The 22760-nt window shown below is 49.4% G+C and overlaps 1 protein-coding gene across 3 annotated transcripts in view; it reads right to left on the reverse strand.

Moving 5' to 3' along the window:
• ACSBG1 (acyl-CoA synthetase bubblegum family member 1) overlaps positions 1 to 22760 on the reverse strand; it is a 59294-nt gene that overhangs the window by 6469 nt on the left and 30065 nt on the right. For all 3 annotated transcript variants that reach the window (XM_061394683.1, XM_061394684.1, XM_061394685.1), the window contains 6 exons: positions 11206 to 11426; positions 10674 to 10762; positions 10255 to 10375; positions 1317 to 1397; positions 1079 to 1228; positions 566 to 742 (listed from right to left, as the gene is read on the reverse strand). In XM_061394683.1, the coding sequence (XP_061250667.1) occupies positions 566 to 742; positions 1079 to 1228; positions 1317 to 1397; positions 10255 to 10375; positions 10674 to 10762; positions 11206 to 11426 (839 nt within the window). The remainder of the gene's footprint in view (positions 1 to 565; positions 743 to 1078; positions 1229 to 1316; positions 1398 to 10254; positions 10376 to 10673; positions 10763 to 11205; positions 11427 to 22760) is intronic.

The raw sequence follows: 22760 nt of genomic DNA on the forward strand, positions 1-22760 counted from the left end.
TGTTCAATCCCTGAGTTGGGAAGATCCCCTGGAGGAGGGCATGGCAACCCACTCCAGTGTTCTTGCCTGGAGAATCCCATGGACAGAGGAGCCTGGTGGGCTACAGTCCATAGGGTCGCAAAGAGTCAGACATGACTAAAGCTACTTAGCACACACACACACAAGCAGTGACTAGTCGAGGAATGGACATGGGACATGATTTGGACCCATGTAGGGGGAGGAAGAAGTCTGTTAGAGGGCTTCTGGGGATGTTCTCCTCAAGGTAAAAAGAAGGAGCCCAAGCACAGGTGTAGTGTATGAGACCGTGATGCAGGGCAGGGCTGTGGCCATCTGGGACCATCCTGTGATCTTACACTGAGGGTGGCCTGACCTTGCTGGTGTTGTGGACCCACAGAACCACTCTGACTCAACTTCGCTTTACGTAATATCATTGAGTTCCCTTCTTGTTTGGTCATCTGAGTTAGGCTGTGAACACACAGGGGACCGGCAGGCTCACAAATGCTCGCACAGGGCCCACAGACACAAGCACACACACGGGCACACGTACAGGCAGAGGCAGACTGACCTTCAGAGCATCAGGCTCGGCAAAGCAGACCTGGGCCCCCCACTGGATGCCTGTCCACAGGTCATAGATCTGGGCGGCAATGTGGCTGAGAGGCAGGTAGCTGACCACCACCTCCTGTTGGATTTCCGCAGGTTTGATGTCACCGGCCTGGCTGCCGTACCGTGCTGTCCACGTGATCTGGAGGATGGGCAGATGGGCGCCGGGCAGTATCTTCAAGTCAGCTCTGGAAGTGCCCACACCTGGAGCCACCCTAGGGGCTTGGGGTACTTCTTTGGAGTGTTCTTTGAACACCTTCCTGGGCATCTCTGCAGGTACCCCTCTGGGCCAGGCCTTGCCCTTCCATCCTGCTCCACTTTGCTGGGCTCAGTCTGGACCACAGACTTAAGAGCTGTCGTACTTATCTCAGATCTCTGAACGGAGGGGCTGAAGGAGCGCCCTCGAGGGCTGCTGGGGCAAGGCCATTGCCCAGATCCACCCTCAGCCCACCCCCACACATCTGGGCATCCGTCCTACATTGTCCTGACTCAGCATCACACCCTTGGGGTTCCCGGTGGTGCCCGACGTGTAGACCAATGCACAGCACTGGTTAGGCTTCTGGGCATTGATGATGACGTCCAGGGCCTCCTCAGGCACCTCATTCCCCAGCTCCATGAGCTCCTCCATCTGCACCAGGTGGGAGAGTGGGGGCAGTCCCGGTGAGCTGGGTGGGCTCGCACAGGCCCCCGCTGCCCCCCAGGCCCCCTACCCGTACCGTGTACACGCTGGGCATCCGCATGGGAGGTGCTTCTCTATATATCACTACTGCCTTCAGATGTGGTAGGTGTTTCCAGATCTGTGTGGACAGAGAACATAAGTGGGGTTTCATTAAAAATAAAAGTCACTTCTTAAGAAGAGCCCCATCCCCAGGTGTTAGCCAGCCTGGCAGGCGTCTTGTGGCAAAGGTTGTTGGTCCCCAGCTCTGACCTTCGACTCAGCAGGACACGTGCCACCCTTAATGCCTGATTTCCCATCATGACAACTTTGGAGCATCAGAGGTGGAATAAACAGGCGGCAGGGAATGACTTCTCTTAAAGGAAAGCCAGACAAGCTGGGGCCTGGCTGAATGGAACAGAAGACTGTGTAACTATGGAAGAGAGAAGCAGAGAGGAAGGGGTAGAGGAAATCAGAACTCAGTTATCTCACTGAGTTGAGGTGTCAGAGGTCAGAGTTCAGGAAAGCTGGGGTGCCTAGAATTTGTGAGATAGAATACCAGACAAGAGAGAACTGGCAGAGAAAGAGTTCGATGAATCTCTTTAGGTGTCTTCTTGAGTCTTTGGCGGAATACCAATCTGCACAGGCATAGGTGAAACTTCAAGAAACTGGAAGAATAGATGCTGGAGGAAGATCAATGGCTGGGGCTAGAAGACAAACAAGAGCTTGTATGGGGCCAGAGATATTTGTGTTTCCATCAGCCAGAGTGAAGGGCCCTTAGGAGGTATGAAATACAGACTTCAGAAGCGACAAGTGTTAGCTATGGGGCTAAATCAGCCTTAGAGGAAAGGCTATGTAAACCTGCCCTGAAAGGCTTCATTAAACACAAGTTTCAAAACGAAGTTGAGAAAGAGAAAAAAACTTGAATAAATTAACATGGGTGAGAAGACTAAGACACCTAACATACATGTAATTGGAGTCCCAGGAAACATTTTTTAATTGAAAAAAGCCTGAGAAATTTCTAAATTTGATTAAAACTGTAAATCCATCAACTCAAGACTCCCAGTGAATTCCAAGCAGGGTAATCACAAAGGAAAACCATTCCAAGACACAGCATGATCCCATTGCTGAAAACCAGTGATAAAAGAAAAAAATCTTAAAAGAGGTCAGAGAAATAAGATATACCATGTGGAAAGGAACAAAGATAAGAAAGTACAGACTATTTATCAGAAGTTATGCAAAGTAGAAAACATTGGGATGGAGTCTTTAAAGAGCTAAAAGGAAAAAAAAAAGAAAGAAAGAAGCCCCATTAACCCTGAATTCTAAACCAAATGAAAATATCTTTTGAAAAATGAAGGCAAAAATGAGAAGCTGACAGAAGGCAATTGCCCTTGGACTTGTATTCCAAGAAATGTTGAAGAAAACTCTTTAGGAGGAAGGAAGACGAACCAGATGAAGGGGAGGACATGAAGGGATGAAGAGAGCCAGAAACAGCATATATGTGGGCAAACCAAAAAGAACATCTTCCCTTTCTTTAAAAAGTTTTGAATGATACATGACTATTTAAATACTACATTGTAGTGACTTCTCTGGTGGGTCCAGTGGCTAAGACTCTGCTCTCCCAGTGCAGGGGCCCAGGTTTAATCCCTGGTCAGGGAACTAGATCCTACATGCTAAAACTAAGAGTTGAGCTCCCATGCCACATTGGAGAGCGAAGATCCCAAGTGAGGCAACTAAGATCTGACATCAGTTCAGTTCAGTCGCTCAGTCGTGTCCAACTTTTTGCGACCCCATGAATTGCAGCACGCCAGGCCTCCCTGTCCATCACCAACTCCCGGAGTTCACTCAAACTCATGTCCATTGAGTCGGTGATGCCATCCAGCCATCTCATCCTCTGTCGTCCCCTTCTCCTCCTGCCCCCAATCCCTTCCAGCATCAGGGTCTATTCCAATGAGTCAAATCTTCTCATGAGGTGGCCAAAGTATTGGAGTTTCGGCTTTAGCATCAGTCCTTCCAATGAACACCCAGGACTGATCTGCTTTAGAATGGACTGGTTGGATCTCCTTGCAGTCCAAGGAACTCTCAAGAGTCTTCTCCAACACCACAGTTCAAAAGCATCAATTCTTCAGCGCTCAGCTTTCTTCACAGTCCAACTCTCACATCCATACGTGACCACTGGAAAAACCATAGCCTTGACTAGACGGACCTTTGTTGGCAAGTAATATCTCTGCTTTTGAATATGCTATCTAGGTTGGTCATAACTTTCCTTCTAAGGAGCAAGCATCTTTTAATTTCATGGCTGCAATCACCATCTGCAGTGATTTTGGAGCCCAGAAAAATAAAGTCTGACACTGTTTCCACTGTTTCCCCATCTATTTCCCATGAAGTGATGGGACCAGATGCCATGATCTTCGTTTTCTGAATGTTGAGCTTTAAGCCAACTTTTTCACTCTTCACTTTCACTTTCATCAAGAGGCTTTTTAGTTCCTCTTCACTTTCTGCCATAAGGGTGGTGTCATCTGCATATTTGAGGTTATTGATATTGCTCCCGGCAATCTTGATTCCAGCTTGTGTTTCTTCCAGCCCAGCGTTTCTCATGATGTACTCTGCATACAAGTTCAATAAGCAGGGTGACAATATACACCCTTGACATACTCCTTTTCCTATTTGGAACCAGTCCGTTGTTCCATGTCCAGTTCTAACTGTTGCTTCCTGACCTGCATATAGGTTTCTCAAGAGGCAGGTCAGGTGGTCTGGTATTCCCATCTCTTTCAGGATTTTCCACAGTTTATTGTGATCCACACAGTCAAAGGCTTTGGCATAGTCAATAAAGCAGAAATAGATATTTTTCTGGAACTCTCTTGCTTTTTCCATGATCCAGTGGATGTTGGCAATTTGATCTCTGGTTCCTCTGCCTTTTCTAAAACCAGTTTGAACATCTGGAAGTTCATGGTTCATGTATTGCGGAAGCCTGGCTTGGAGAATTTTGAGCATTACTTTACTAGCATGTGAGATGAGTGCAATTGTGCGGTAGTTTGAGCATTCTTTGGCATTGCCTTTCTTTGGGATTGGAATGAAAACTGACCTTTTCCAGTCCTGTGGCCACTGCTGAGTTTTCCAAATTTGCTGACATATTGAGGTGCAGCACTTTCACAGCATCATCTTTCAGGATTTGAAATAGCTCAACTGGAATGCCATCACCTCCACTAGCTTAGTTCATAGTGATGCTTTCTAAGGCCCACTTGACTTCACATTCCAGGATATCTGGCTCTAGGTGAGTGATCACAGCATCATGATTATCTGGGTCATGAAGATCTTTTTTGTACAGTTCTTCTGTGTATTCTTGCCATCTCTTCTTAGTATCTTTGGCTTCTGTTAGGTCCATACCTAACAGAAGGTCCTTTATTGAGCCCATCTTTGCATGAAATATTCCCTTGGTATCTCTAATTTTCTTGAAGAGATCTCTAGTCTTTCCCATTCTGTTGTTTTCCTCTATTTCTTTGCATTGATCACTGAGGAAGGCTTTCTTATCTCTCCTTGCTATTCTTTGGAACTCTGCATTCAGATGCTTATATCTCTCCTTTTCTCCTTTGCTTTTCACTTCTCTTCCTTTCACAGCTATTTGTAAGGCCTCCTCAGACAACTATTTTGCCTTTTTACATTTCTTTTTCTTGAGGATGGTCTTGATCCCTGTCTCCTGTACAATGTCACGAACCTCTGTCCATAGTTCATCAGGCACTCTGTCTATCAGATCTAGTCCCTTAAATGTATTTCTCACTTCCACTGTATAATCATAAGGGATTTGATTTAGGTCATACATGAATGACATAGTGGTTTTCCCTACTTTCTTCAATTTAAGTCTGAATTTGGCAATAAGGAGTTCATGAGCTGAGGCACAGTCAGCTCCTGGTCTTGTTTTTGCTGACTGTATAGAGCTTCTCCATCTTTGGCTGCAAAGAATATAATCAATCTGATTTCAGTGTTGACCATCTGGTGATGTCCATGTGTAGAGTCTTCTCTTGTGTTGTTGGAAGAGGGTGTTGCTATGACCAGTGCGTTCTCTTGGCAAAACTCTATTAGCCTTTTCCCTGCTTCATTCCATACTCCAAGGCCAAATTTGCCTGTTACTCCAGGTGTTTCTTGACTTCCTACTTTTGCGTTCCAGTCCCCTATAATGAAAAGGACATCTTTTTTGGGTGTTAGTTCTAAAAGGTCTTGTAGGTCTTCATAGAACAGTTCAACTTCAGCTTTTTCAGTGTTACTGGTTGGGGCATAGCCTTGGATTACTGTGATATTGAATGGTTTGCCTTGGAAATGAACAGAGATCATTCTGTCGTTTTTGAGATTGCATCCAAGTACTGCATTTCAGACTTTTTTATTGACCATGATGGCTACTCCATTTCTTCTAAGGGATTCCTGCCCACAGTAGTAGATATAATGGTCATCTGAGTTAAATTCACCCATTCCAGTCCCTTTCAGTTCGCTGATTCCTAGAATGTCGACATTCACTCTTGCCATCTCTTGTTTGACCACTTCCAATTTGCCTTGATTCATGGACCTGACATTCTAGGTTCCTATGCAATATTGCCCTTTACATCATCAGACCTTGTGTCTATCACCAGTCACATCCACAACTGGGCATTCTTTTTGCTTTGGCTCCATCCCTTCATTCTTTCTGGAGTTATTTCTCCACTGATCTCCAGTAGCATATTGGGCCCCTACCGACCCAGGGAGTTCCCTTTCAGTATCCTATCATTTTGCCTTTTCATACTGTCCATGGGGTTCTCAAGGCAAGAATACTGAAGTGGTTTGCCATTCCCTTCTCCAGTGGACCACATTCTTTCAGACCTCTCCACCATGACCCGCCCGTCTTGGGTGGCCCCACACGGCACGGCTTAGTTTCATTGAGTTAGACAAGGCTGTGGTCCGTGTGATCTGACAAGATCTGACACAGCCAAATAAATAACTAAGCAAGTAAATAAAATACTACATTGCAGGGCTTATAACTTACGTAGAACTTAAGCAGGAATGACAATCGCACAAAGTATGGAAAGGGGATGCAAGTACACAGTTGTAAGATTCATATGTTACATGCAAAGTAGTACAATATTACATGCTGATCGTATTTGAAAGTAGACTGTGATGAGTTAAAGATGCATATTGTCAGCCCTAGAGCAAACACTAGAGGGAGAGCTAAGAAGCCAGTAGATAGAATGGAATGAAAGTGAAAGTGTCAGTCGCTCAGTCGTGTCCCACTCTTTATGACCCCATAGACTGTAGCCCACCAGTCCATGGAATTCCTCTGTCCATGGAATTTTTCTGAAAAGAATGCTGGAGTGGGTTGCCATTCCCTTCTCCAGGGGATCTTCCCAACCCAGGGATGGAACCCACATCTGTTGCATTGCAGGCAAATTCATCTGAGCCACCATTTAGTCGTGTCAGACTCTTTGTGACCCCATGGACTGCAGCACGCCAGGCCTCCCTGTCCATCACCAACTCCTAGAGTTTACTCAAACTCATGTCCATTGAGTTGGTGATGCCATCTAACCATCTCATCCTCGGTCATCCCCTTCTCCTCCTGCCCTCAATTTTTCCCAGCATCAGGGTCTCTTCAAATGAGTCAGCTCTTCGCATCAGGTGGCCAAAGTATTCGAGTTTCAGCTTCAACATCAGTCCTTCCAGCAAATATTCAGGATTGATTTCCTTTAGGATGGACTGGTTGGCTCTCCTTGCTGTCCAAGGAGCTCTCAAGAGTCTTCTCCAACACCACAGTTCAAAAGCATCAGTTCTTCGGTGCTCAGTTTTCTTCATAGTCCAGCTCTCACATCCATACGTGACTAGATGGACCTTTGCTGGCAAAGTAATGTCTCTGCTTTTTAGTATGCTGTCTAGGTTGGTCATAACTTTTCTTTCAAGGAGCAAGTGTCTTTTGACTTCATGGCTGCAGTCACCATCTGCAGTGATTTTGGAGCCCCCAAAATAAAGTCTCTCACTGTGTCCACTGTTTCCCCATTTTTTGCCATGAAGTGATGTGACCAGATGCCATGATGTTAGTTTTCTGAATGCTGAATTTTAAGCCAACTTTTTCACTCTCCTCTTTCACTTTCATCAAGAGGCTCTTCAGTTCTTCACTTTCTGCCATAAAGTGGTGTCATCTGCATATCTGAGGTTATTGGTATTTCTCCTGGCAGTCTTGATTCCAGCTTGTGCTTCATCCAGCCCAGCATTTCTCATGATGTACTCTGCATGTAAGTTAAATAAGCAGGGTGACAATATACAGCCTTGATGTACTCCTTTCCCAATCTGGAACCAGTCTGTTGTTCCATGTCCAGTTCTAACTGTTGTTTCTTGACCTGCATACAGATTTCTCAGGAGGCAGGTCAGTGGTCTGGTATTCCCATCTCATTTTCCACATTTTGTTGTGATCCACACAGTCAAAGGCTTTGGCATAGTCAATAAAGCAGAAGTAGATGTTTTTCTGGAACTCTCTTGCTTTTTTGATGATCCAGTGGATGTTAGCAACTTGATCTCTGGTTCCTCTGCCTTTTCTAAATCCAACTTAAACATCTGGAAGTTCATGGTTCACGTACTGTTGAAGCCTGGCTTGGAGAATTTTGAGCCACCAGGGAAACCCATAGAATGGAATACTCAAAAATAAAACAAAACAAAAAATTGCATTCAAAAGAAATCACGAGAGAGGAGAAAAGGATCAAGGGATGGATGGGATCAAAGAACAAATAGGAAAGAACCAAGTGGTAGTTTTATAGACAATTTTGTCAGACTAGATAAAAAGTATGACTCAACTATACGCTGTCTAAAGAGACTTGCTTTAAATATAAGGACATATGTGGGTTAAAAGAGAAACAATGCAAAAATATATACCATGCAAACATTGATCAGAAGAGATCTGCAGTGGCTATATTAATATAAGACAAAGTAGCTTTGGAAGAATGGTTCTCAGAGGGACATTTCTTAATGATAAAGGGGTTAAGTCATCCAGATGACATAACAACATAACTATGTGCATACATGACAGAGTTTCAAAGTACACAAAGCAAAACCAGATTTAAAAGGATAAATAAATAATCCACAATAATTGAGATTTCAACCCTCAGTATTTGTTACCAGTAGAACAAACAGAAAATTAACAGGGATATAGATGAGTTAACATATCAATCAATTGACATTATTAATATTTATAGGACATTCTACCCAACAAACTGAAGAATGCACATTCATTCAAATATGCATGGAACAGTCACCGACATAGGCCAGTTTTTTATCTACCACATCTACTTTGTACAAACAGGATGTTTCAAGTAGCAAAGAGCCCCAGGTGATGAGAGAAAGTTCTTTCTTTGGAAAAGAATCCTAGCTGATCAATTAGAAAACCAGTGTTTTCCCATGGCTCATGTATTCAATAATAATTAATTCAGGCAAAGTTCATCAGTGGAGAGTGATGGGGAATGCTGCAGTGGATGAGCAGGTGGCCACCCGAATCCAGGGAATGAAGCTCAGCGCCAGTCTAAGCGGTACCACCTGACATCACATGCCTCCTGAAGCTGTGCGATGGGAAGCACACAGCACCACCCACGGAGTGTTTTTGCCAATTAGCACCTAATCTGAAGGGCATCGAGGCTTGCGGTCTAAAGGAAGCATGGAGGTTACAGGGATAAGCTACACAACAGCTCAGGACCCCTGACCTGGTTTCTGCAGCATGTCTATGACAGAGGCTCTCACACTTGAGCCTGTGTCAGAATCACCAGGAGGTGTGGGCCCCACACCCTGTTTTTTAGAATCCGTAGGTCTGGGTGGGTTCTGAAACTAAGTTCCCAGGTGATGTGACTGGTCCTGGACCGCACTGGTCTATGGTACCGGACAAAAGGTGGGGGCTCTGTTTTGAATTAAAAGACTCCTAAGAGACACCACCAAATGCAACACATGGGCCTGGTTTAGATCTCGATTCAAACGAATTGCCTGGAAAAACACATTGTCAGTATTAGATGATAGGAAAGAATTCTTTGACTAGTGTAAATAAAGGCGATAAAGTTGCTGTGATGAAGAAACTGTCTTATATTTTATAAATATTGAGCTATTTAGGGGGTGAAATGCTGTGATGTCAGACATTTGCCTTCAAATACTTCATACTGATGGGTGTGATGAAAAAACACTGACGATTATTAAATCTGGATGATCACTCTATGAGGGTCCTCTATACTTCTCTCTCTATTTATGTTTGTCTGGAGAGTTTCAGAACACAGATTTTAGTCTGGCCAGTCCGGGGCTCCAGGTCCCACCATCCCAGGAGGCTGGAGACCACTTCTCCTGCCCTCAGGAGCAGGGGGGCACCGAGGTCCAGGTAACAGCTCCAGAACCAGAGCCAAGTCAACCCGGAGGAAGCCTCTCTGAGATGCCAGGAGCCACGGAGGGCCTTGCAGGCTGTTGGGTACAGCTGGGGCACAGAGGTGTCCTCAGGCCGCTGAATGCCAGTGTGGTGTACATAACAGGGTCAATCAAGAAGGGGCCTTAAATGGATCAGGAGGCATCAGTGTGCCAGAAAGGTGCCAGCTGCCCCAAGAGGCACTTTTGGGCTCCTACTGTGCCCTACAGTCTCTAGAAGACACTGCAGCACTTGCTCTGGCTTGGCCCAAGCCCCACCCTGTGGCAGCCCGTACGCCCGTTCCCCACCAAGACTCAGACTTGGGTGCTCATGTGTCAGTGCCCTGAACCACCCAAGGGCACTCAACACTTCCCTGAAGGGAAAACCATGGAAGGCCATGGGCTGGCTGTGGGGGATGAAGGGTATGTTCCTTGAGCTTCCTGGGTCTCAGTTTTCAGACCTGACAAATGGGTCAGCGGCCATCGCCCTGCTGTGCTGATGTGTGCTTGTCCTGAGGAGGGTTGCTGCTGAGGATGATGGGTGACTTTGGCAGGGAAGGTGGAGGTCTGTGAGGGTGCCTAGCCTGACCCCCGTGGCTGCTGCCCCCTTTCCCCCAAACCTTCAGGATCTTTTCCAGCTGTTTCTGTGTGTCGACCACAATGATGCTGGCGCGGCAGTCATAGGCGATATACTGACAGGCCTCAGGGGAGCTGGTCGTGTAGATGCCGGTGATGATGCCACTGTCAGAGACCCGGGAAGATGTGTGTCTGGGCGGGTAGAGCAGCCCATCCCCTCAGCCCCGACCCCTGCCCAACACACCCACAGCCCCTGGCCCCAGAGAGCTCCTATGGCCGGCCAGGCAGCTCAGCACAGCTGCCCTGGGCAGAAGGGGACAAAAGCGGGTCTGGAGAGGGCCCCAGGGAAGAGATGAGATGTTGGGGAGGGGGTGGGGGGCCCCTAAAAAGAGTAATGACCCTCTCTTCACTCTTTGCCCCCCTCCAACCCACTGGGAACTCTGCCCCTCCCTCAGCCACTCACCCTCCGAAGACTGCGCCCACTGCTGAGAAGAACCACTCCGGGGAGTTGAAGGCGAGGATGGCCACGCTGTGGGCCCGCTCCAGGCCGAGCTCCAGATCAAAGGTAGACAGTCCGGGTCAACCAGCAGGAAAGGGGCCTCTCATTCTCACCAAACCCCCCTTCCAGACAGCAGGGGACTCTGCCGGCCCACCTCAGGGACCACCTCCCAGGGTCAGAGTGTGCCCTGGGGGACCAGCCACTCAACAGCCCTTGCTGCCCCTCCCAGGCCTTCCCGGGGAGCCCACCCCTCAGCCCAGTGCACCAGGCTTCCCAGCCCCCTCGAGCGGGCCGACAAATGAGAAGCTTGTGACACATCCTGGCACGTAGTAAGGGTCCAATGAACGTAAACCCTCAGCCCCAGGCCAGAATGGACCATTAGCTCAATGAACAGGACGGTTTTACAGTGATCTTGTCTAAGGGCCTGTCCAGTGGGGTATCGGAAGGAGGTCTGTGAAGGCCAGAACTGAGGTCAGGCCTTGGGCGGCTTCCTCACCTTCAGGAAGCCCTTGGCAGCTTTGCGGGCCAGCAGGTAGTACTGGGTGTAGGAGATGTGTTCCCACGTGCCCTGCCTCTTGAAGCCCATAGCACTGAGGTCCCCATACTTGTCCAGAGTCGTGGAGAACATCTGATGAACAGTGCGGGGAGTCTGCGAGCAGATGGGGTCTATGCGTAGGCGGACGCGCCCGTCGGCCCGAGTCGTCCATAGCGCCTCCTCTGCAGGGTCAGGGAGACCACAGCTTGCATTGTGCCAGCCAGGGCTTGTCCCCAGGGGACTCTTGCTCCTTCCCTGGGCAGAGCTCCCAGGCCTCTGGTTCCCACAACGCCTTGAGCACTGAGCCACAAGGGCTGGCAGACTGGTGAGGAGGCTGCCTGGAGGGGGATGCCTGACGGCCCTGAAGGATGGGCAAGGCTCTAGGGAGACAGCAATGAAGAGGGAGGGCAGAAGGAGGCCTTGGGGACCCTAGACATTTTTCTGCTAGGGTCCATCATGCCAGCTGGAATTTGCCCCCAGAGGCTGGGTAGTCAGCAGTGGATGTGGGGGTTGCCCAGAAGAGCAGGACTCTCGGATCCTCTGGGGTTTCTACCCTTCCTCTGTCTCCTGAGAAGTGGTTGGGGACAGACCCAAATGGCAGAAGATCAAAACATCAAAAATAGCAACACTTCCAGGGGCCTAGAGGAGACTGGAAACTAGCCGGCTCTGATCACTAGCCTGGAAAATTTCCCAGTCCCACGAGATAATCTAACCATCTCTTTGCTCATCCCTGCCAGGGCCAGGCCCCATGTGAAACCCTCACGTGGGGATCTCATCTCATCTGCACAACATGGGTCTGGTAGCCCCCTTTTACAGATGGGGCAGCTGCAGCTCAGCGAGGCTCAGTCATTTCCCCCATGTCACACAGTGGGAAAGGCATGCCTGACACTGTCCCGGGCACCACCTACCCATTAAGTTTACTGAGTGCGATAGATGAAACAGAGCTTTACCATCTCGTCCGTGAGATGTGGGGTGAGCTATTTGACCTCTGAGTCTGTTTTCTCAGGGGAAAGCTGAGGGTTTAGTTCTCAGGGATGTTATGAGGGTCAAAAGAATGAAAGAGCTTCAGCATGTAGTTGGTGCCCAATAAATGCACACCTTGTTCTTCCTCCCTTTTTCCGGATCATTTGCAAAGGGGTTGGGTGGTCTAGACACTTGTCCATGGGGCTGCCTTCTGGGGCCAGAGCAGTCATTGTACGGTGAGTCACGGGTGAGGGAGTGGGGACCACAGGGGCTACGGCGCCACCTGCTGGCCAACCCGCTCTGAGAGGGAGAGGTCCCACTTCCTTGGACATCCATCTGGAGCCAAGACCAACAGTGAGCTGTATGACAGACGGTTCTGAGGCAGCCAGCAGATGGACCTTGTCTCTTCCTTCAATACTCTAGGGTTTCATGTGAACCCTGGAGTTGGCAGAAAGAGGTGGAGGCCCTGGGGCTGGGACAGAAGAGCCCACCCTTCCTCCCATGGAGGCCAGGGACGGGGAACAGGGGACATACATGCGTGCTTAGTTGCTCCATCGCGTCTGAATCTTGGGGACCCTTTGGGCTGTAGCCCGCCAGGCTCCTTTGTCCCTGGGATTCTCCAGGAAAGAATACTGGAGTGGGTTGCCATTTCCTCCTCCAGGCAACCTTCCCGACCCAGGGATTGAACCCACGTCTCCTGTGTCTCCTGCATTGCAGATGGATTCTTTACCCACTGAGCCATCAGAGAAGCCATTAAAAGGGGACATGCTGCTAAGTCACGTCAATCGTGTCCGACTCTGTGCGACCCCATGGACTACAGCCCACCAGGCTCCCCAGTCCCTGGGATTCTCCAGGCAAGAATACTGGAGTGGGTTGCCAATTCCTTCTCCAATGCAGCGAAGTGAAAAGTGAAAGTGAAGACCCTCAGTCGTGTCCGACTTTTAGCGACCCCATGGACTGCAGCCTACCAGGCTCCTCCATCCATGGAATTTTCCAGGCAAGAGTACTGGAGTGGGGTTCCATTGCCTTCTCCAAAAAGGGGACATATCCAGGCCCAAATAGGAAAACAGAATGTCTGGGGAAGGGGCATGGCTGCTTGGAAATGCAGGCTAGGGCAGAGAGAAGGTCACCCAGTGCCAGGCAGTGTGTACTGTTGAAGGCCAAGACCAGGCTGGCTGGCATCCATGGCTGCCTTCTCTGCAGAGGCCCATCACCAGCCACTGCTGGACCCCCACGCCCCCTAGTGGAGGTTTGAGTCAGCGCCTGCTGAGGAGCCCTCTCCAATTGCTCCTTAGACTTCTCCAAGCCCCTTCTTCCAGGTTCTTCTTCCTGGAACCCCAGCCTGGCAGACCCCAGAGATCAACCTCTTTACAGTCTCCAACCCCTGCACTTTGTGCAAGTCTGCTCACATGAGCAGACCAGGGTAAAGACACAGCCTGTAGAGTCAGGTCAACCTGGGTTCAAATTCCGTTCTGCCATTCCCTGTTGCGTGACTTTGGCAAGTCTTTCTCCTCCCAGCTCCATTCGAATAGTCTTCAAGCGCAAAGGGCTGGCAAGAGAGACCAGAGCCTCCTACAGGTGGGAGGAATATAAAATGGTGCAGCCATGATGGTAGACAGTTAGGCAGTTTCTTAAAAAGTTAAACGTAAATCTACTATACAACCCAGCAAGAAATGAAAGTACGTACCCCACAAAGACTTGTACAGGAACATTCATAGCAGCGTGAGTTACAGCAGTCAAGAGGTGGAAACAACAAATGTCCATCAACTGGACACTATTTGGCTCTACAAAGGAACAAAGTGCTGATACAGGCAACACCATGAATGAAACTCAAAACATATCTGGTGAAAGAAGCCAAAAGGACCACATATTGTCTGATTTCATTTCTATGATACGTCCAGAAAAGGTGGAAATGATAGAAAGCAGATGACTGGTAGCCTGGGACTTGGGAACGGGGAGTGACCACAAATTTGCATCAAGGGTCTTTTTGGGGTGATGGAAATGTTCTAAAATTGAATTGCAATGAGGCTGGTACATTTGCAAATTTGCTAAAAAATCATTGAAAAGGTGACTTTTTTCAATGAAAAAGTGAAAAATCATTGCATTTACAAAGGGCAAATGTACACCTGAACAAAACTGCTTTTAAAAATGGAAGGATGGGAGGAAATGAAATTCCCTGGTGGTCTACTGGTTAGGACTCTGCACTTCCATTGCCAAGGGCCCTGGTTCGATCCCTGATTGGGAATCCCACAAGACATGAGATACAGCCAGAAAAAAAAAAAGGAGGAAGAATGCTAACACCACCCCCCAAATTGGCACGAGAATTCTGTAAGGTAGCCCAACCAGAGTGCCCAGAGTCTGGCAATCACTTTCCAGTAGCTGGTAGCTGTCTTCCCTTCCCTAGTACAGGTTCTTCTTGGTGCTTAGGACAGAAAAGGTATATTTTCCTGTGGGCGTTCTAGTTGCTCAGGTTCCACTACATTTACCTGTTCCCCCAGGCTTGCCAAGATAATGAGAGATAAGTCTTACAACCTCTTGTGAAAGTTTCCCTCAGCCAAAAGTTTTCACTTATCAATTTTTAAGTGAACCTTTTTTTAAAAAAATTACAAAACTACATGTTTGTTCTAAGAAACAGGAAACGTTAGAAGTACATAATATAAAAATGGATAGGTCTTCCTTAAGTCTAGGTAATCACTGTTGTCATTTGGTGTGTGTCCTGCGTATACAGGGGCTTCCTAGGTGACGCTAGTGGTAAAGAACCCGGCTCCCAATGCAGGAGACCTAAGAGACGTGGGTTCAATCCCAGAGTTGGGAAGATCCCCTGGAGAAGAGAATGGCAACCCACTCCAGTATTCTTGCCTGGAGAATCCCATGGATAGAGGAGCCTGGCAGCTGCAGTCCATGGGGTCGCACAGAGTCAGACACGACTGAAGCGACTGAGCACACACACACGCACTGTGTATACAAATATATGTACAAGGAATTCATTTTAATTTTGTGGCTGTTATCTTTTTAACCAAAGGGGAAAAAAAAAGAATCATGTTACTATTGTATTAATCAAGGGTAAAGGGTCTTCCCTGGTGGCTCAGACGGTAAAGCGTCTGTCTGCAATGCTGGAGATCCGGGTTCGATCCCTAGGTCAGGAAAATCCCATGGAGAAGGAAATGGCAACCCACTCCAGGACTCTTGTCTGGAAAATTCCATGGACAGAGGAGCCTGGTAGGTTACAGTCCATGGGGTCTCAAAGAGTCGGACATTACTGAGCAACTTTACTCAGGGTAAAGTAATCAAGGGTAGCAAACCCAAAATGCCAACAGGGGGCAGGTGGGTAATGTATCAACATCAATAATAAATAATGTATAATACTAAACAATAAATAAATGAATTGCCCCAGGATTTGCAAGTGAAACTCAGAGGCACAGTCTTGCTTTTCACAAAGAAATAGGCTCCCTCTCATTTTCTTTGAGACACATGGCTCCTGTAGTCTGCCTTTTGTTTCTCTGTTTTTGACAAAAACAGAGAATTGTGCAATATTTCGCTAAGGGAAGCTGTAATACAAGGGCAGTGACCATTGTCCCGACCCCAGACTCAGGGCCAGGGAGGTAACAGGGAGTAGCGGAGACTGGCAGGGGGATACAAGCCTCTAAAGAGGGCAGCTGCTCCTTGGCTCTAGGATTTGGTGCCCAGGAGGAATGGAAACCAAGAGCTACCTGAAATCTGGGTGTTAAAGTACAATCACTTGATTTTTTAATGTTGCTCACATTTTAAAAAATGTTATATGGACCCAATCAAACATTATCATTATCCAAATCATCCATCTTTAGCTTTTGCGACATTAGTATCTATCTCTCTGGACTTCCCTGGTGGTCCAGTGGTTAAGAATCTGCCTTGCAATGCAGGGGATATGGGGTCAATCCTTGGTCAGGGAACTAAGATTCCCATGTACTGCAGAGCAACTAATCTGGCGAGCTGCAGCGAGAGAGTCCACCTATCACAGTGAAATATCCCAAGGGCTGCAACTAAGACCCAATGCAGCCAAATAAATTAATATTAAATTTAAAAAATCTAGTAAAACAAAAGATTTTAACTTAAAAAAAATCTTTCTCTCCCTCGTTGTGTGTGGCTACATAATACTCCATTGGCCATATCAATTTCATAACATAATGTACATATCATAACAGCCTCCCCACTGAAAGATACTCAAGTGATTTCCAGCTTTCAGCCCTGTTCTAGGCTGTCCTAAGGATGGATTTCTAGAAGTGGGTTTACTGCATCTGAAGAAAAAAGCACTTAAATTTTGATGGCTATTTTGGATAAAGTTCCTTTATTTGGTTCCTTTTCTCCCACAGAATACATGGTTCTGTCTTTTTGCTGCATTGGGTTTTTGTATTTTTTTTTTTTTTTAGCTCAGGTGGTAGAGAATCTGCCTGAAATGCAGGAGACCTTGGTTGGATCCCTGGGTTGGAAAGATCCCCTGGAGGAGGAAATGGCAACCCACTCCAGTATTCTTGCCTGGAGAATCCCACGGACAGAGGAGCTTGGCGGGCTGCAGTCCATGGGGTCACAAAGAGTCAGACACGACTGAGCAACTAACACACACACACACCTCTCTTTTTATCCATGGTGCCTATGATTCAGGGATAAGTTGTCTCACCTCCTTCTTAGAAGAAGAAAAGAAGGAACAGACAAGGGAAGGAAAGGCAGTTGGTCTGTGAGTTCAGTCTCCTCTTAGCCTGGTTGCTTTGTGACAGGGATGAGAGCCCTGGCCTCTGGTGGAACCACGCCCTTCAGGAAGTGTGACCAGGCAGCTTGGCTCTGGCCTGGCCCTTTCTCTCCACGTTTACTGCACAGGCTCAGCCTTCGGAACCCCCAGACCACCAGAAGAGGAGACTCTGGTGTGAAGGGGTCTACCCTGCCCCTGGCCTCCCAGAGAGAGGCCCCATCATTGTCCTTCCCATGAAGGAGTTAAAATGATCACAGCTCCCGTTTACCGAGCACCCTCCTGTGCCAAGTGGGCTGCGTGCCATCTGGTTGTGTGACCTCACACTGAACAACCTTCCATATTGTGCTGTAGCTCACTCTATGACTCTCAGAAAGGCTAAGCCACAGCTGGCAGAGCTGGGATCCCCACCCACGGTCTGACTCCCAAACCCACGCTGGGATTGCAGTAGGGTTCCAGGCTGACCTCAGCACCGACACCTCCCCTGCAAAAGGACCGTCCTGTCTCCTACCCAAGTCCTGTGCTCAAGCTCAGGCTCAGTGACCTTAGGCAGTCATAATCTCTGGCCACTTCCTCTTCCTACGTTCCAGAGTTTCCCAGAACCACCCTTCTTAACCCATATCTGACCTGTTCAAAGCCTCCCACATCTCCCCTTGACCCTCACAGTGGTTTCTAAGGAAGGCCCTCCCCAGAAGGGCTCGCCAGCCTTTGCCACCTTGACATGGCCAGCCTGAACTGCTCCCAGTGCCCTGCATTCCTGGCCACCCTATGCCTTTGCCCAGGCTGTGACTCTGCCTTGAACACCTTTCTTCCATCACATCGCCCTCTCCCGCCCTTCAGGCCCCAAGTGCAACCCCCTCACTGAGGACTTCAGTGCCCAAGCCTCACTGCAGGCCGAGTCCTGGTCGAATGTGCCTCTCCCATCAGGCTAGTGGCTCTCCAAGGCAGGTCTGACTCCTCCCTGGGTCCTGATCACAGACGCCTGGCTCTGAGCAGAAGTCAGAGGGCCTTCAGGGAAGCAGGAGTCAGCCTCTGTCCCATCCCGATCCCAGAGGGCTGGACCGAATGACTGTGTGTCCAGGGCACCCAGGCCTGCCCCTCGCTCCCCGCCTCCCTTCTCCCCAGGTGGCCTGAGGGTGGTGCAGGACACATTGGTGCCCAGGCATAGAGAGAGGTGGGCCTCCAGAGCAGATGCCTGCTCCAGCAGCCCATGCCAGGCTGAACCTCTGTCCTAAGCGCCCCTAGGTAGGGCTGGCAAGACCCAGCCTTGCCCAGTGTCCTCCTGAGTCCACCATAGCTCTGTGGCCTTGGGCTTAGGAATGGATGGGAAGGAAGGCAGATGAGTGCCCCTGCCTGAGGTGCCTCATCCGTCCTCCCTTCTCATGCATCCCCATCTCTGGGCCTTTGCTCACACCATTTCCTCTCCCAATCTCATCTCTGTCAGAGGAGAAGTCTCTGGACAGCATGTTGGAAGATCCAGTCTTAGCTATCAGTGAGGTGGGCAGAGCAGTCAGAAGGGTCCCTTGCCTATGAAGCCCCACTCCCCTGGCCACAGCGATGAGACCAGAAGCCCACACCTGCACAGGGACCATGAGGTCACCGTGCAGGGCCCCGTAGGGATGCTCCTCGTGGCCCCTCCTGCAGAGATCATGGGGTGGTGGGAGTCCTAGCAGGTCTAGGGAGCAGAGAGAAGCAGGTGGTTTCAGCCAGGCACAGAGAGGCTGGGTTTGAACAGTGGTGGTTGCCACTGGAGTAGGGAACCATGGAGTCCATTTCTTCCCACCCCCACCCTACCCCCACATAGCCACTTTCTAAGCTTCCTCTCTTCCCTGCCTGTCCTCACGGTCACCTCCATCCACTAAAACCATCTGAACTCACCTACCTTCCTATGTACCTGGGTTTCTCCTGAAATCAAAGAACATGAAGTAGCAAAGATTTGTAATAAATAAACAGACAAGAGTTGGCCTTTGTACTGTGGCAAGAGCACTGTGTCATGTAAAAGTGTCAATCGATATAATAGGACACTGGCTAAATTTGATAGAGTATAGCCATATCATGGATTCATAGGCAGTCATCAAAACAAAGTATTTACAACATATTTAATAACGCAAGGAGATATTCACAATATAATTTCAAGTAAAAAAAAGGAGCAAATAAAAGTGCATATAAAAATACATAAGTAAAACTGAAAAGATTTGCATCAAAGTAATGTTGTTAAAAAGCTTAGCACATTTTGGCTGCTCAAGAAATAGCTCTCTGGCCTTCTTGACTAGACTCTGAACTTCTGATGCAAGTGTTGGACTTGCAATAAATGTTTGCCAAAAGAATGAATAAAACTACACACACACTGCCCAGCAGGGATATCGACTGAGACCTCAGGGTTGGGGGGAGGGGAGGGCATCCTTGAGAAGTGGAGGCAGGGCATTCCTACACACAGCACACAGAAGGAGAAGGAACGGAGTCTCAGAGTGAGCAAGAATGGCCAACGTCAAAGCAGGTTAGGGGCAGAACTGGGACAAGGCACCAGTTCAGGAGCCAGGGGGCTGGTTAGTGAATGAGGTTTAGGCTCTGGGGGTCCATGGTCTGTTCCCTTGGGGAAGAGAAAAGTGGTGCCTGGGTCCCTGACCCTCTGCCACAAAGTGACCTGCTCAGAAGTGAGCAGGAGGGAGGGGTCGTGAAGGGGCTCAGGGCTGCTGTGGTACCTCTCAGCCTGCCTCCCGGGAGTGAGTCCTTGGAGGATAGCAGAGATGTAAGAAATCAGAATGGGCTGCCAGGCCCTTATAGTTGTCCCCATCTCTTTGCCTTGACACTCAACAGGGGCATAGGTCTGCCCTGTGCCTGGCCAAGCTCACTGCTGTCATCATAGCCAAAACATGGCCAGGATCCAATCAAGGTCCCTGTCACCCAGTTAGGCACCCAAGAGCCAAATCAGACCTAATTCTAGAAGGCAACCAACAGTTAGACCAATAGCCTTAAGCACACATCCAGAGAGTGTCCGCTGAGTCTTGGGCTGGGCTTTCCCAAGGCCCAGATTGCACTTTGTACTGCCTTCCTCCTCCCCCTCTCTCCCACTCCCTCCCTCCCTCCCTCCCTCCCTCCCTCTCATGTTTCTCCAACTCCTCTTGGCCTGACCAGTCCTGTATTTTATCAATTGCCCTTTATGCTGAGGGTGACTGAGCAGGCAGGGAGCTGTGTTCTCTGGGGCTCTGGAACAAAGGCTTCTAAACAGCAGAGGAAGCCACTCCTAATTCACTGGGAAAGGTTGAAACAGGAGAGCAAGAGTGAAGAGGAGAAACCCGGAGTGTTTTCTGCAACCTGTGGGAAAGGCCTTAGAATGAAGCAGATTAAGCAGAAGGAGGGAGACTCTGATCCTGGATCAACCCATGTTGTTCCCCAGCCAGGACAGACCTCCCTTCAGGGTACCGGATCCCACAGCCTCTGTTGCAAAGGCCCGTCTGGTGACAAGCACCAGGAGGATGCCCCTTCACACAGGGACCCTCTGCTAAGAGTCTTTGGAACCCATTTACCCCTGCCAGACACTCTGGGGATATATAAGGCAAAGAGGCCATGGTGGCTTCAGGACCTGGCAAGAGATTAAAGTCAAGGCCTGCCCGGGCCACAGCAGTGTATCCAGCCCCAGGCTCACCTATAATTGGCAGAACTGGACATTTTCATTAAGGTAAGTTTTCCGCAAGTATCCCCAGAGGCTCTGCTTTTTTCGACTGTAAAGGTTAAGATTACCACGTGTTCCCATTTCCTCTGACCTCTGCGAAGTTCTTCTTACCTTCCCCTACACTCGCTTCAGGCTGAAATGATAGCAGATCTTCTACCTCACACTGTCTCCAGGAGCCCTCCCTGCCCCAACCACAGGCTCTGAGCTCCCTGAGCTCTTTCCAGCAGAAACACCATGTCTGCCCTTGAAACGTGTGGGAGGGTAGGAGCGTGGGACACAGAGAGGCCTGGAAACCAAGCCGGGCTGAGTTCTCAGCCTCCTGACCTCCAGCTCAAAGCTCCCCTGTGGATGTGAGAATCGCCTAGGGAGAGTGGGTGTGGGGAATAGGGCTGACCAGCACTTCTACCAGCCCCATCCCCAGCAGCTGCTCCCCCTGGACACCCTCCCCTCCCTGTGGTCTTGACATTGCATTGCTCCAGCTGGGGTTCCTGCTCAATTTAGAAAGGGCTAGGAAAAAATGTATGTCTAGCTTCGGCACAAGGCTGCCTTTGTATGGAAGTCAGATCCCCGCAGCTCTGCAGCCTGACACAGTGGGGCTGTTCCCGGGAGAACAGCCATCTGGGCTGCTCAGAGCCCAGCCTGGGGAGCACAGTTCAAGGACCCGCCAGCTGCTTGGGAACTTCAGGAGACTCAGGTGAACACTGAATCCTGCAGGCAAGGTTCCAAGAGCTCCCCAGAGAGGCTGCAGCTCCGCAGTTAGGACACAGGGGCTGGCCAGGGTGTGCAGGAGGGGAGGGGACCCCACCTAAACAGTTCCAAAGAGGAGTGTGCCAGTTCCGACTTTCACATCTTACTAGCTGTGTGACTCTGAGAAGAATCACGGAACCTCTCTGAGCTCAGTTTCCTCTACCAAATGAGATTGATAGACGTGCCTACTCTACTGCTGCCATGAAGAGAAGATGAAAGAATGCAAGTCAGTCCCTTAGCACAGAGCCTGTGCTAAGTGGCTTCAGTCGTGTCCGACTCTGTGAGTCTGTGCACTGTAGCCCATCAGGCTCCTCTGTCCATGGGATTCTCCAGGCAAGAATACTGGAGTGAGTTGCCATTCTGGTCTCCAGGGGAACTTCCCAACCCAGGGCTTGAACCTGCATCTCTTAGTCTCCTGCATTGATAGGTGAGTTCTTTACCATTAGCGCCACCCAGGAAGCCCAGCACCGAGCCTAGCAAAAGCTACTCTTATTACGGGGGCAGATGTGTGGGGATTTAACCCATCTCATAATCCCCTGAAACCTTCTCCCTAACAGTCTTTGGTGCAGATGGTTGCTTTCTCTCAGTTTTATGGAAATGGCAGTTTTTAGGCCCCTCCCCATGTGTGGCTGCTCCAGTATCCTCTTCCACACAAGGCAGGGGCTCTTGGAGCCTCTGGGGAATTGTGAAACTAAGACCCAGGGCCAGACTGGCACCCGGTGGGCACTCAAGCCGTGGTGAATCTGGATCTTAGTGCAGCTGCATTCCAGAGCCTCCCCCTCCACACTTCAAAACCCTGGAGGCTGCACGAGATGGAAATGGGCAGAGCATGACCCATGGGCCAGGCTTGTGGGAGTCAATGAGGTCGGCTTGGCACTGACCTCGGACCCTGTGCCTGGGGTCCCTTGGGCAACTGTGCTGAGAAACTGCCTCAGTCCCTCCCAGATTGTCCCTGTCTCCTAATCCCCAGCTCTAGATGCTAAACTCCCAAGGGCAGACCACTCAGTTCAGGCCTAGGCCTAAGGGGAGTTTAAAAATCTGAGATGAGTTGGAAATTGTCCTCATCCAGGAAGTCCACCCTGATCACCCAATTCCTAGATAGCATGCCTTCCTTCTTCAGCCTCAGTGTGTCCTTCGCCCAGAGCCTGTCTGCCCTCAGACTAGGAGTTCCTGGCGGGCAGGAAAGAAACTTGTCCACCTCAGTATCCCCAGCAGCCTAGCCCTGCACGAAGGATGGGGAGTCCAGATGCACCCCCAGCCTGGCTGTTCCCACAGCTTTTGGAAGTTCTGGCAAATCTGAATGGCCTCGCTGCCTCCCCTACAGTTGCCTCCTCCTTCCCCACCCCTCCATTCAAGCTGGTAACTTGCCCCCACCTCACTCTGGCCTGGCCCCTGGCTGCTAGCCCTCGCTGA

The sequence above is a fragment of the Bos javanicus genome, chromosome 21 (assembly GCF_032452875.1).
Source record: "Bos javanicus breed banteng chromosome 21, ARS-OSU_banteng_1.0, whole genome shotgun sequence".
Taxonomy (NCBI): Eukaryota; Metazoa; Chordata; class Mammalia; order Artiodactyla; family Bovidae; genus Bos; species Bos javanicus.